Below are 14,939 nucleotides of genomic sequence, written 5' to 3'. Positions count from 1 at the left end.
TTACACTATCTTAATATTTTTGCATTCTTTTTTTATTTTGGTATTCTGATTGGGTGTTTTTGCTTCCTTATATTCCAAATCACTGTTTTGATTTTGGACTGCATCTAGTCTACTATTGATTCCCTGTAAATTAATCTTCATTTCAGTTGGTGCATTTTTCATTTCTGACTGGTTCTTTTATGGTTTCCATGTTCTGCCCCCACCTCCCACCTCCAAATTACAAGATAAAGTTTATTTAGAAAGTTACAGAGGTAGCAAAGTGAGCCAGCTGGGCTGTGTAGGCTCAGGAAATAAGTTACAGAGGCAGAAGAAGGGCCCATGGAGCCTAGGCAAGAGAAAGGCTTAGGTAATGCACCTAGGGGGAAGAAGAGGGTGAAGGGAAATGTGCAGGCATACTTCCAAGAGGAAGAGCGTGCTCCATGTCCTTTTTTATGCTGTTAAAGTTCTCTCTGAGTTCATCTACTCTTCCCCTACGTTCATTGAGCATCCTTATAACTAGTGTTTTGAACTCTGCATCTAGTAGATTGCTTGTCTCTGTTTTGTTTAGTTCTTTTTTTTGGAGATTGGTTCTGTTCTTTCACTTTGGACATGTTTCTTTGTATCATTTTGGCAGCCTCCCTGTAGAGCTGTTGTGTCTCCCAGGCTTCATAGTAGTAGGGGACTAATGTAGTGGCATTACAAAATTAGAAGAGACACTGAATTGCCCTAGTGGCTTAATGTAGTAGGGGACCTATAGGATCCGGTGGAATAGCCTTCTTATTCACCCAAGCTGGGCACCATGGGGACGCCCCTCCCTGCCCCCCAATATGGCTGTGTATACCCTCCTGTTGTAGTTGAGCCTTGATTGCTGTTGGCACCTCATTGGAAGGGATTTACCCCGAGTCTGATAGGCTGCAAGGACTGGCTGCGGCCACTGACCTCTGACCACTGTGGAGGATCAGCTGTGCAGGGGCCCAACCCATGGAGCAGGACTTAATTTAGCAGGGCTCTGGTGCCTGCTGAGTCTGATCCTTGAGTGTGTCCTTTGTGGAGGTGGTGGTTTTGTAGGCGGCAAGAATGGCACCAGGTACTAGACTAGACCGGTAGGGTCAGACCAGATCTGGGTTCAGCAACCTCAGTACTTGAGTTCTGGCTAGGAAGAATTAAGAGCCAAGACTCAAACTATAAGAGAACATTATAATATCACAGAAGTGGAAGAAATAATTCATAGAAGAAATGGGCTTAGGAAATAAGTTATAGAGGCAAAGGAAGGGCCCTAGGAGCTTGGGAGTGAGGAAGCTAATGGTAAAAAGCCTGGGGGTCAAGAAGGAAAAGGGAAAGGCTTGGGCTTGCTCCCTGGAGGCGAAGCTCAGTGGGTGTTCCATCCAAAGGGTTTTAAGGGTAGAGATTTTAGGGGAGGTCCCAGGAGAAGATTTTAATAGAATATTCAGCAGCTTTCCAGGTGTGTCCTTTCAGGGTCTAGGTCAGTGATGGCGAACCTTTTGAGCTCAGCATGTCAGCATTTTGAAAAACCCTAACTTAACTCTGGTGCCGTGTCACATATAGAAATTTTTTTATCTTTGCAACCATAGTAAAACAAAGACTTACATTTTTGATATTTATTTTATATATTTAAATGCCATTTAACAAAGAAAAATCAACCAAATAAATGAGTTCGTGTGTCACCTCTGACACACGTGTCATAGGTTCGCCATCACTGGTCTGCTCCAGGGCAGGGGTCATTATTCAGTGCAGCTGGTCCTTAGGTCAGCCTCGGGGTTGCTGGTCTGGTTTTGTTGCTTTTCTGGGCCTGGAGCTGAAATACAACTGAGGTCTAAATGTTATCTCTAGAGAGGAAAGGTTAGGGAGTCCAAACTGCATGACCAGTGATATGCTAGGGGAGGAAAGGTCACCCTGGGGGTGAGGTCCCACCCTCCAAATTGTCTTCTGCTAGACACCCAGGGCTTTCCACCCTGGTGACCTTCTGTGCCTGGCCAATCATTCTTGCTGTGCTCATGTCTGTCTAACTGCCTACCACAGTTGGGTGGTGCTTCACTGTGGTCTGAAGTTGTCCACCAGGTGTGCTGGTTCTGGGGTCTCCTGGAAGGTGCAGGCCAAGGTCAGCCACTATAGTCTGCCCGGGGGTCTCCCAGCATGAGCTACAAAGTGATCTGCAGATGACTGCTACTTGTATTGGGCTTGGAGGTGCCCAGGTGTGTCCTAAACTGCAAACCAAGGTGGCTGCCACTAGTGCTGAGCATGAGGCCACTTAGCGAGAGGTATGAGGCTCACCAAGACAGGCTTTTCATATGGAAAAGTCAGTGGAAACAGCTGAGTGGGCCTGATAGTTGGGCATGGTGGGCTCTCAGGGAATCACCAGGGGGCAGGGTGACCAGGGTGACCCAGGTTGCTGGAGACTCAGATATGGCCCCTGCTTACTGACTCTTTGGCAGAAGGGCTCAGAAAAGGAATAATGGCTCTGCTCACACTTTTATCTGGGAGAAAGCTGTCCCTTCAGCTCTCACCTTGATTTCAGATAGTTCAATTCCACCCCATATGTCCCTGGTGCCTTTCAAGCTGCTACCCTAGTGGTGGAGCTTAGAGTGAGTGAGTCTGAGTGAGTCCGAGTAAGTGCATGCACCTGTATACAGGCTCTTTAAGAGAAACTGGCTGGGACTCCAGCAGCCCTCCATCTTATTCAGCCTCAATCCACACTGGTTTTTACAGTGAGAAATTATGGGGACTTCTCTTCCTAGTACTGGAACCCTGGACTGGGATGTCTGGTGTGGGGTTGGGATCCCTCTTTCTTTATGGGAGACCTCCACAGCTGAGATATCCCTCCTGATTTTTATCCGCCACCAGCCCATTCACGTCTCTACTCCTCCTATCATTCTCCATGTGGCTCTTCTTCATATTCTTAGTTGTAGGACTTCCATTCTGCTAGATTTCAAGCAGCTCTGAATGATGGTTGTTCTGTAGTTTAGTTGTACTTTTTTTTTTAAAATATATTTTATTGATTTTTTACAGAGAGGAAGGGAGAGAGATAGTCAGAAACATCAATGAGAGAGAAACATCAATCAGCTGCCTCCTGCACATCTCCTACTAGGGATGTGCCCGCAACCCAGGTACATGCCCTTGACCGGAATCGAACCTGGGACCCCTCAGTCCGCAAGCCGACGCTCTATCCACTGAGCCAAACCGGTTTCAGCAAGTTGTACTTTTGATGTGGTTGTGGGAGGAATCGAGTACTGCATTTTCCAGTTTGTTCTCAATTCAGTGTCTCTTCTAATTTTGTAATGCCTCTGTACTTTACTTTTATTATAGTGCTCCAAGCAATAAATTCCCCTTCAACATCAGTGCTGAGAGAAAGGTTTTCTCCCAGAAGCTTGAGGGTTTCCTTTTATTAGACAATAAGTAATTTCTAAGTCATACTGCCTTCTTTTTTATTTCTGAGTTGCATGAACTTCAGATTTATTGTATCTTTTGTCCAAGATTCTGATATTATTTCTACCTAAGGCTTTTGATGTTTTTATTATTTCTTTCATTCATTCATTCATTATTCACTTTGTTAATTCTCATCCAAGGATATTTTTTCCATTGATTTTTAGAGGGGGCGGGGACACAGAGAGACAGAAAATAACATTGGAGAGAGAATCATTAATTGGTTGCCTCTCGTATTCACCCTGACCAGGAAGTGAACCGGTGACCTTCTAGTGCATGGGATGATGCTCAACCAACTGAGCCACACCAGCCAGGGCTACTTTTTTTTTTTTTTTTTTTTTTTTAACAACAGCTTGACTCAACCCTATAATTTGTAGTGTTTTAACACATTTTGATAACTCAGTAACGAACCCAAAAGCTTATTTATCTTTTTTACATAGTGAATTTCTTTGACTTCAAGTTGAAGGTAATTATATTCTTTTCTTGGGAGTAAATAAAAAATAGCTTTAGGTAAATATTTTGGGTGAAGAATGACATTGTTCTAATTTTCTGGTTGCTTCTTGCTATGTAACATTATGTATTAAATATGTTTTCAAATTATCAAGTTAAAAATATATTGCTTTGATTCTTTTTCTTAGCCTATAAAATCTGTATAAAAACCTTTCTTTCTAATTATTACTTTATTAAAAGTAGTTTAGTGCTATACGTTACAAGCTATATTTTCCCAATTTTCTAGTTCTCCCTTCATAGTACATATTTTAAAGGTATTAGAGTATGTGGAATTTGTATCTTTAATGATACTAGTAAATTTTTAACCTTTGAAATTTCTGACACTCTAAGCTGAGAATTTATAGCATGGTTCATTTATAAATTATAAATACTTCCTGTAAAAGTACTTAAGAGGCTTTAAAAAACAGATTAAAAAACAGTTATTTTAAGTGTTCAGATGCTAAAGGATAATAGGGAAGAATTATCTGAAGTAGCTCTGAAGAAAATTAGATTGAAGTTTTAAAAAGCTTTTAAATAATAAATCTTGATGATTAGAGTCTAATCAAGGGAAAGTACCCATGTCCAGTATCATCAAACCCTGCCTTCCAACTGCCTTTTCATATTCTCATTTCAGAGAGACTATAAAACTGCCTACCATGGCCACTAATAGGAACTGTTGAAATGCCACTTCAAGGCTCATTTAGCTGTTCACAGCTCACTGTTGGGAACTGAAAGCTGGCCCATCAGTTTGAAAATAAAATGACTAATGAGTTGGGGTCTTTCTGTGCTTGGTATTCTTGGCAGTAATTAGCAGTCGGGGGTGTACAGAGGGTCAAAAGCTCTTCCTTTTAGAGGTCATCAGAACATATCTGATAAGATTAAACTAATATGGCTTTGGTGCTAATATCTAAAGTAGGGAGTCGCTGTAATGTATTTGGGATGGTAGTCATGGCTTTGAAAGATTATGAAAAAGGATCTAATGTGAACTCTTTAATGAGAAAATGTTGTATTCAGTTATATAGCACTTACCCTTTTTTTCTTTTTTTTAATTATTTTTTTTATTAATGAATTAATTTTTTTATTTTTTTTAATTAAATCTTTATTGTTCAGATTATTACATTTGTTCCTCTTTTTCCCCCCCATAACTCCCCTCCTCCCAGTTCCCACCCCACCCTCCGCCCTCACTCCCCACCCACTGTCCTCATCCATAGGTGCACGATTTTTGTCCAGTCTCTTCCCGCATCTCCCACACCCCTTTCCCCCCCAAGAATAGTCAGTCCATTCCCTTTCTATGTCCCTGATTCTATTATGATCACCAGATTATTTATTCACTTGATTCTTAGATTCACTTGTTGATAGATGCATGTTTGTTGTTCATAATTTGTATCTTTACCTTTTTCTTCTTCTTCCTCTTCTTAAAGGATACCTTTCAGCATTTCATATAATCCTGGTTTGGTGGTGATGAACTCCTTTAGCTTTTCCTTATCTGTGAAGCTCTTTATATGACCTTCAGTTCTGAATGATAGCTTTGCTGGATAAAGTAGTCTTGGTTGTAGGTTCTTGGTATTCATCACTTTGAATATTTCTTGCCATTCCCTTCTGGCCTGCAAAGTTTCTGTTGAGAAATCAGCTGACAGTCGTATGGGTATTCCCTTGTAGGGAACTGAGTTTCTTTCTCTTGCTGCTTTTAACATTCTCTCTTTGTCTTTTGCTCTTGGCATTTTAATTATGATGTGTCTTGGTGTGGTCCTCTTTGGATTCCTTTTGTTTGAGGTTCTCTGCGCTTCCTGGACCTGTAAGTCTATTTCTTTCACCAGGTAGGGGAAGTTTTCTGTCATTATTTCTTCAAATAGGTTTTCAATATCTTGCTCTCTCTCATCTTCTGGCACCCCTATAATTCTGATGTTGGTACGCTTGAAGCTGTCCCAGAGGCTCCTTACACTATCTTCGTATTTTCGGATTCTTTTTTCATTTTGCTTTTCCAGTTGGGTGTTTTTTGCTTCTTCGCATTTCGAATCTTTGACTTGATTCTTGCGCTCCTCTGGTCTGCTGTTGGGTGTCTGTACAATATTCTTTATTTCAGTCAGTATATGCTTAATTTCTAATTGTTTTTTTATCACAATATCGAGGGTCTCATTAGATTTCTTGAGGATCTCACTACATTTATCGGCGGTCTCACCAGTCTTTTCGAGGGCCTTACTAAGTTTATCGGCAGCTTCTAGACAGTTCTTGAGAGACCTTAAAAGTGTGGTTTTGAGCTCTATATCTTCCATTTCTGACATTTGCATCCTGTTTCTTTGTCTCCTCATTTTTTTATCTTTTCTTGGTGCACCCTCTAGTGGTCTTGTGCAAAGTCTTGTTGTAGTTAAGCCTTGATTGTTGTCGGCAATAGTGGGGGTGATTTGACCTCCAGGCTAACTGGCTATGAGAGTCCCCTTTTTTTCTTATAAGCAGATGAAAATTGATTTTTCCCAAAACATTTTATATATGTTTATTACATATAAAAGGGTTTTTTCAGATAATTTTATATGTATGTCATTAAGTATTTTTTTCTTCTCTAATTTTCTTTTTATGCTGCTTTTAAGTGCTAAAGATTATTTGAGATAAATCATTCTGAAACTGAGACTAATCTATGATTTTCACATTTAAGTACACAGACATGATTAATATATTTATGTTCACTCCATAGTTTTCTGATTATTTTACTGGATATTTCAATGGACAGTATTGGCTTTGGTGGATATTCCTTGTACTTGGTAAGTTTATTCTTAATGCATTTTACTTTGATTAGTTTGTATTTAGTTTAACTTTGATATTTCCTAAAATTTTAAGGTATAAATACATTGTGTTACAAATTATATGGAAATAAATCTACTGTAAATTTCTCATGTCCAGATACTTCATCATGTCAGCTATTCATATAATTCTACATAGTACTCCAGGTTTCTTAGATTGGAAATTCAGAGCCATTCAACTTAAGGACTCACTGGTTTAATGACAATTGAATGTTACAAAACCTGAAAATCCTAATATGGTTAAAAATAATTGCCTTCAGTATTTATCTTGGAAAATATTCATACATAATTTCTTTTAATGAACTTAGAAAATGTTGAGAGTAGGATAGTTGGATGTTCTATCCTGTTATTTTTGGATCACTGAAACATTCTTTATACTTCTGAAATGTACTCTGCATTAGTCATTAATCAGCTAGACATAAGGAAAGGTTTCATGCCTAATGATCACTGTACTTCTTTTGAGTTGTCTCCTTACAAAGCATGTCTTTTATTCGTATTGATGAATTTTGGACATCCAACTTCTGTTCTCCTGTGTTTTTCATGATGTATAATTAAATTAATCTTAAAATCACATTATACCTTTAACCCACATTTCAAATTCATTTACTGACATGAAGTGTACATTTTGTTTCTACTTAGGTTTCAAAGCCCACATTTCTATAGTGGAGTAATTGTACCAGAAAATAATAGCATTTCAGTAGGTGGCAGTCTTCTCCTTGAGATTTTATTTAGTCCTGCTATTGGGTCTTTAGGGTCTTTGGGGACATAACTTCTTAGTGGTCAGTTAAGGTCACAAAAGACCCTGGATTCTTTCTCTAGTAATTATAGTGAAGTTACTATTCTAGTGTTGTGATTTTGTTGGGGAGTAAGACTCATACAGGTTTCAGCCAGTTTTTTATGTTGTTAGTTATATTTTGACTGCCTGAATTCTGTGTTGTTTTTTTTTTTATTGAGTTTCTTACTTTAAGAAAAAAATGTATAAAGTTTATTATGTAGTTAAGCATATTAATTGAGTATATTTGCTTATATGTATTACTAGATGCCCGATGCATGAAATTTGTGCAAGAGTAGGCCTTCCTTTCCCCGGCTGCCGGCTTCCCTTTGGCACCCGGGACCTGGGCTTCCCTCCGGCCACAAGCAGGCACCTGGGACCTGGGCTTCCCTCACAGCCCCCGCTTTGTCCGGAAGGATGTCCAGAAGGACGTCCGGTCTAATTAGCATATTATGCTTTATTATTATGGATTAAGAGATTGAGGAATCTTAGAAAAACAACTGTGGGTTAGAGGGGAGTGCAGAGGACAACTCCAGTTCCACATCAGAGTCATGATTTAGACTTTAGGGCAGTGATGGTGAACCTTTTGAGCTCAGCATGTCAGCATTTTGAAAAACCCTAACTTAACTCTGGTGCCGTGTCACATATAGAAATTTTTTGATATTTGCAACCATAGTAAAACAAAGATTTATATTTTTGATATTTATTTTATATATTTAAATGCCATTTAACAAAGAAAAATCAACCAACTAAATGAGTTCGCGTGTCACCTCTGACACACGTGTCATAGGTTCGCCATCACTGCTTTAGGGGAATGTGAAAATTTACTCCATGATAAAAATGTTGCTCTCACATACACTCAAGAATGTTGAGCACTTTGTAGAACTCAGAAACAATAACTGCTGAGTGGTTTCTAGGTATTTTAAAAAATGCTTCACCAGAACAAAATGTCTTAGAAATAGCAGCTTCATAGCCAAAAAAGAGATTTCACAAATAATTTCGGTTTACATTTTTTAATAATACTTTTACATTTGGATCACAGTGTCCATTATCTTTGAACAGCATCTGGAAGGACATGCAGTGGATTCAGAGTGCGAGTCACAAATAGAAGGAGTTAGGATATAGGAAGCAGATGGGATCAGATTTAGCTAAAATTTAAACCACTTGTTTAAGTCATTGTTTGTATATCTCTTCTATCTTACCATTTGTTTTTTTGTTTTTAGTGCTTTGATTACTTGGAGTTGGAGCACAAATTTAGTTTGGGACTTCGCATTTTAAACTAACAAAATCTTCCTCCTTTCGAGGAAGGTTGCATGCATACATGTCTTCTGTTTTTGTTTTTGACCCCACGATTACCTGGTTAAAAATTTACTGCAGTTAATAACTGTTTTTCTTAGAATTGTATGCTTAAGTATATTAAAATTTAAGTCTACTAATAATGTTACTGCTTTTTATATTTAACTAACATTTTTCATCTGAAACTTTGAAGCATTTCACAGGTGTTTTTTAAAATTAATTATTAAGATACCTATGATGTAAGTGGCTATTATTTAAAAATACTGTTTAACTGAAGAGAACACTGAGGTAGATATGAGATTACTAGAGTGCTGCTTCCCAAGTCTTCTTTCCTGATTCTTTTCTTAATTTTTATTATAAATTCATCTTTTATTACTTAAAAAATAAGAACTAGTATTTAAAATTATTTACATAATGCACATATCTTTAAATATAGATTTCACCGATGACACTATACACTTGATATTGCTAGACAGGCTAATTAGTGTTATCCCACAATTGTTATCATTAACATGCATACATTCTCTCTTGAACACTATTAGATGTCAGTAAAAATGTCTTAGTTTGTTTAGTAGCTATATTAGTCGAAAATTTGGTAAAATGGGATTTTTATAAGTTGAATCAGTTTAAGTACCCTAGGTAACTTTGCTATTTAAAGAAGTCAATTAATAAATTTATATTTTTGTGTAATTCTAGATTTTCATGGCTGGATTTTGCTTTAATTTAATTTTTACTTTAGTTATATTTAGGATTAATAAGTTGAAATAATTTTTAGGTGGCAGTAAAATTTTATCATATTTCCTGATGATGGAGTTATCATTATAATGTTAAATATACTATGGAATGAATGAAATCCTACAGATAAGTTTCTTAAGCCAAAAGGATCTTGTTTATAATTGTCTATTTTAAATATATCATGCCACCTTTCTGTATAAGAACATAATATATTTGTATTATTTCAACCTCAGGCCTGCTCCTTTTCTTCAGGGGATTTGTTAATTATCTGAAAGTCAGAAACATGTCTGAAAGTATGGCAGCTGCTCATAGAACAAGATATTTCTTCTTATTATAGAGGTAAGACCTATTAATATATTAACTCTTTTTATTCCCTTTATTTATTTATATTCCCCAGATACATACTCAATGTTTAATATGTACTCATGTTATTTACTCAAATATAGCATATTAAATATTTTATTCTGTTAACAATCAACTTATTTAAATGTAATATGTTGTGAACTGTTAAAGATAATTTAGATTTGTAAACTTGAATTTCATAAATTTAATTTTTTAAATATATAATGAGTAAACTGAAACTTTGACCACAGGATATGAATGAAATAACCTCTAGCACAAAATTTGAAGGCTTGAAACAAACCATGACAAAGCACTTACACAGAAGGGATAGACATTTTGCATAAAACAATGTGAAATCCAATAGACATTTGGTTAAAAGAACAAAAAGCAAATCTGTGATTGAAAAGCAATTTCCCATGCACTGATCTTAACAAACTGGATCAAGGAATTAAAGGTGTATGAAAAAACTAGGAGCTCTGTTATTGTTTTCTTAATGCGTGACAGTTTGTATCAATAATGAAGGCTACAACTTGAATAAAAGGAAATATAAAGAAATGAGCAGAGGTGTTTTAAGGTATTTGAACTGCATAAGCAAAATATCTGCTAAAACACTTACCTTCTGGATTTATCTACAAGTACAAAATGTTTCAAAGTTGCTATATATACTTAATAATCTTTTAATAAATTGTGTGGTTTGTAATTTGGTTGCTTAAATTTTACTTTTAACTTAAATGAGTTTTATGTAAGCTACTATACTTTACTTATTTCTGCTGGAGAGTACAATGGGTACAACTGTATTTCTGGATCATATTAATGTATCATTTTAAATATTCCATTAAGACCTCCCTCCCAAAGATGTCATATTTTCTCCTTAATCAGTAAAATGTCTTTGCACACAGTGACATTAAGAATTTGTCAGTTTTGACTGTAAGATAAAGGCAAAGTAATTTTGCAAATTTAAATAATATTCTGTGAGTATTCAGTATGATTATTTTGTTTGCATTTTCAAGAGTCTAAAACATAATATAAAAGTTTTCTAGATGGTCTCCTAATCTTTAGAATATATTTTGATAAATGCTACTCTATGTCATTTTTATTAAAAGAACATTGTATACTTGATATAGTACTGCTATAAATGGGTTTTTACTGTACTATCATTTAGATAAATGCAATGTAATACATTTTAAGACATTCTTTCTTTGTCTCTAGACTGCATCAACCAGACATTCCTTTCTTACATCAATGTGAAATTTCCAGATCATCTTGTAAACCTACAACTTTAATAGGATAGAAGACTACTAATAACAGAAGACAAATTAGTTAAAAGATAGAGCTTCAAAATTGGATGACAGGGTGGTTTATGCTTAAAAGCCACTTCTGTTCATTCTCTTAAATATTTATATTTCATTTGTTTTGTGCAGTTGCATCTGTGCCCCTTCAAAAGATTTGCATATACTTGAAAGACACCATAAAGTTGTAGCAGTAAAGTACAGTCACATTTTGTTAATCAGTGTTTGATGTATTTCAAAGAGTTGAGTGATAAACAGTCTTCTAGCATGTAAATGCCATTGACTTCTGACCTGACTTTTAGTATAATAAAAATGAAATTATTAACCATGTCAAATGCTTTAGTTTCTGGCTCTCAGATTTATCTAGTAACTACACATGAAACATCCTTTGGTAAATATAAAGTCTTTTTGAAACCTGCAGTGCTGATTAGAAAGGTTGTGTCAGATTTTTGAACATGATTTTTACATCATTATTTAGTAAAGCTCTTTCTGTAAATAACCATGCATAAACTACTTTCTGCATTGTTTTCTTAGAAAATTGTGTCTAGATATCTTTTCATTAATTTTAAAATAAGTGAACTTAATATATATAGGAAATTTGGATGTTAAAGATAGAGTTTGTTTTAGGACAAATTTTAAGAAAATATGGGTATTCCACATATCCTTTATAAGAAAAAAAATTTAAGGGACTTGCCAATTTTAGGGATTCTCAAATGAGAAGCTTGGTTTTTTAGCATTGACCATCTTAAAGATTCTTATAGGAAACGATTGTATTAGATATTTATTTTATTTCATTTAAGGCATTTTTGAAAATTAATTTTTTGAGTATGATTCTCATTTGCATTTGTCTTTTAAAAAGCCAATAAAAGTATATTTCAGTACCATTGTAATAATTTTTAGATGTTTAATTTGTTAAATTTAGCAAGTAAAAACTTGTACTATTAATAGCTTCTTGCTTTGTGATTGTAGGGTTAACTTGTAAAAATCATAACCTGATATGCAGAATATGTTTTCAAGTATGGAAATGTGTCTGTGGAATATGGGGGCGTGGGGTGTGTTTGTGTGTTGCGAGAGTGTGTGTATCACCATTATTACAACTGGAATCTACTTTACATTCATAAGCTACTACATTTTGCAAATCATTTTGTGCCTCATTTATTTTTATTTTTAGTTATAACTTTGCTTTTGAATGTCAACATTAAAAATAATGGGAATTATATACTCTTTAAACTTAAAAATCATTTAATACAGGTAAATAGAACATATGCATACAATTGATTGTTTATTATTAGACATGACTACTACAAAAAGATACACCAAAAACTATTCAGGGACATTTTCCATTTTGAAAAAAAAAAATGATTATGCTTTATACTTTCTTTGTATTTATCTGTATTTTCTGATTTATTTTATTGTCTTTGATAATAAAACATACATTTTTGTTTTTGCTAATTGAGCCTATTTTTTGTTTGCCCTCATTCAGTACCCTCCCCTGCATAGAATTGTATTATTGATTTAAGTGCCTGTGTTACACCCCTTGAAGTAGAACAATAGCATGGGATAAAGAAAATAATACTTAATTTAGTTGCCTGATTTTGAAATTAATTAAAATTAGAGTGTACTAATAAGAAATGTAAACTCATGCTAGATCCCTTATATTAATTTCCTATAGATCTATACTTTGTCTTTTAATAATTTTTAAATGAAATTAGGCTATGCTGCATGCTAATTTTAAATTATTAGATCAGATAGTTGGTTTCTGAGTATGTATGTGTCACTTTTGATCCATCATCAAAACTTCACTCTTTGTTTTGATTTTTGTTTCACCAAATCATAAGATTCAAGTGTGTAGGTTATCTAATTTTCTATAATTGGTACAATTCAGTGGTAGGCTTAAATCCCATCACCCACTCGGAGGAACCAGGATATTATTTTTTAAAACCTTTACACCCCCTTTCAAATTTATCAGATCCTGTACATTTCACTTCATTTCCTGTGAGCTTGGATAGAACAGCTGCTGGTGTGTTTTGGGGACATATCCACCTTTGTACTATGCCTTAAAGATTAAAAATCAAAACCTTGTTAGGGTGTCTAAATTTTTGAATGAATGTGAACTTGGGCTTGGAAGTTAATGAAAAATTTTATTAAATTTCTGTTATATTTGAATAAGCTAGTTATGGCCAGATAATCCATTTTTATGTGTTTATGAAATAAACTAATATTAAGATAAAAATATTTTTCTTTGTTAAGGATAGATTTTAGAAATTTAAAAGGATAGACAAATCCTATTGTATTCAGTAAAATGAAAATTGTTTACTAGGAAAAAATACTAATCTCTAGCCCCCTTTTTTTTGAGTCTATAAGATATATCCATTGCCTTTGAGATTGTTTATGATTTCAACCTGTTTAAACAATATTTCCAGTAAACCTCTCCTAACAGGAAGAGTGGGATCTAAAGTCTATTTGCAGAAAAATTCAAGGTTCCTTAATTTTTTTTTTTTCCAACTGGTCTACACTGTCCCCTAAAGCACAAAAGTAATGATAGTGCATTTGATACTGTATTTAACTAGAGTGACATATTTCCTGAGCTTCCTCAGAACAGTCCTGGTTATTTCCATTCCTGGTTATTTCTCATCTTAAATAGGACATCTTCTCACTCTCAAATTGTCCTAATTTGGAGGATAAATTATATGATCACCTTATATATAACTATACTGGACTGAGAAGTGACCGTCTGAACCCCTTGCCTTTTGAGAGAAGAAACTGGAGTATTAGGGCAGAAGACAATTATTGTTATGGCCTTTCCTAGCCAAATCATTTGTCCGGTTTATAGAACATGTGTAGTATCTTTTTTTTTTTAAATAGAAATTGTTGTATTTGAGTGGTTCCAGCTTATGATAAATAGGAAACAATGAGCTTTATATTTTTAAACTGCTGTTAAATGTTATTTTAATTGTTTATTATTGAATTCTTCAAATAGTCATGTGGAATATTAGTGTATTATTTTTTAAAACCTCATTCTTGATAAAATTCAATTGTTAGTTGCTATTGTGCCATCTACTATAGGAATGTCCTTGCCCATATATAAAATATGCTGATGTGTTTTACTTATTAATAAAGTTCTAATGATGTGGAAATATGAACCTGTTGATGTGTCCTTTTGAAATCAATTTAATTCACAATATATTATCACCACGTTGGCCTCACTAAAATATTTATATGGCAGACCACACAAGATTTGCGAGGAGAACAACTTGCATGAAATTAGGTTGGAGTATGCAACATTAACTTGTCTCTGTAATTTATATGTTAGGAGATAGATTGCAGTTTAATTTTAATAAATACAAGAAAATCAACTTTGTGAAAATTATGTTCATTTCTATTTTGCAGTAGATCAGTGGTCACCACAGGTAAGATCTGCTTTGGGACTTGTTTTCTTATTTGGGACATGAGACTTAAAGTATAAAAACTTCCCCCAGGTTTTAAAACAAATAAAAAAAAAGCTCATTTCATCATAAAAATTTAAAAGGTAATGTTTGTCTTAAACTCAACATGTTGGCTTGTTTTAAGCTTGCTTTCTTGATGTCTTCAGGCTAGCTTTCATTTTTGTTTTGTGAGATTGAGCTACTTGCTTCTAAAAATCCCACTTGGTTTTCACGAAAACCAGTTAAAAAAAATCCATTAGCTAAATAGAAAAGAAATGGGGTATTACCCTTTTAACAGCTTAGGTTATAATAAACTGAAATCACACACTTCTGGTTCACAGAATCTTAGAAGTTGCTTCCCTATCTCTCATGCTTG

The 14,939-nt window shown here is 34.9% G+C and overlaps 1 protein-coding gene across 1 annotated transcript in view; it reads left to right on the top strand.

Annotated features, from left to right (window-relative positions):
* The window catches only part of NDFIP2 (Nedd4 family interacting protein 2), a 69,443-nt gene extending 55,162 nt beyond the window's left edge, over positions 1 to 14,281 (top strand). Inside the window, exons 6-8 of the mRNA XM_036301904.1 lie at positions 6,599 to 6,665; positions 9,741 to 9,846; positions 11,059 to 14,281. Coding sequence (XP_036157797.1) covers positions 6,599 to 6,665; positions 9,741 to 9,844 — 171 coding nt within the window. The 3' untranslated portion in view covers positions 9,845 to 9,846; positions 11,059 to 14,281. The remainder of the gene's footprint in view (positions 1 to 6,598; positions 6,666 to 9,740; positions 9,847 to 11,058) is intronic.
* The last annotated feature ends 658 nt before the right edge of the window (positions 14,282 to 14,939 follow it).

This window comes from Myotis myotis, unplaced genomic scaffold (assembly GCF_014108235.1).
Source record: "Myotis myotis isolate mMyoMyo1 unplaced genomic scaffold, mMyoMyo1.p scaffold_m19_p_3, whole genome shotgun sequence".
Lineage (NCBI taxonomy): Eukaryota > Metazoa > Chordata > Mammalia > Chiroptera > Vespertilionidae > Myotis > Myotis myotis.
The sequence above is the reverse complement of the archived record's forward strand: the minus strand, read 5'-3'. Positions and strand labels throughout refer to the sequence as shown.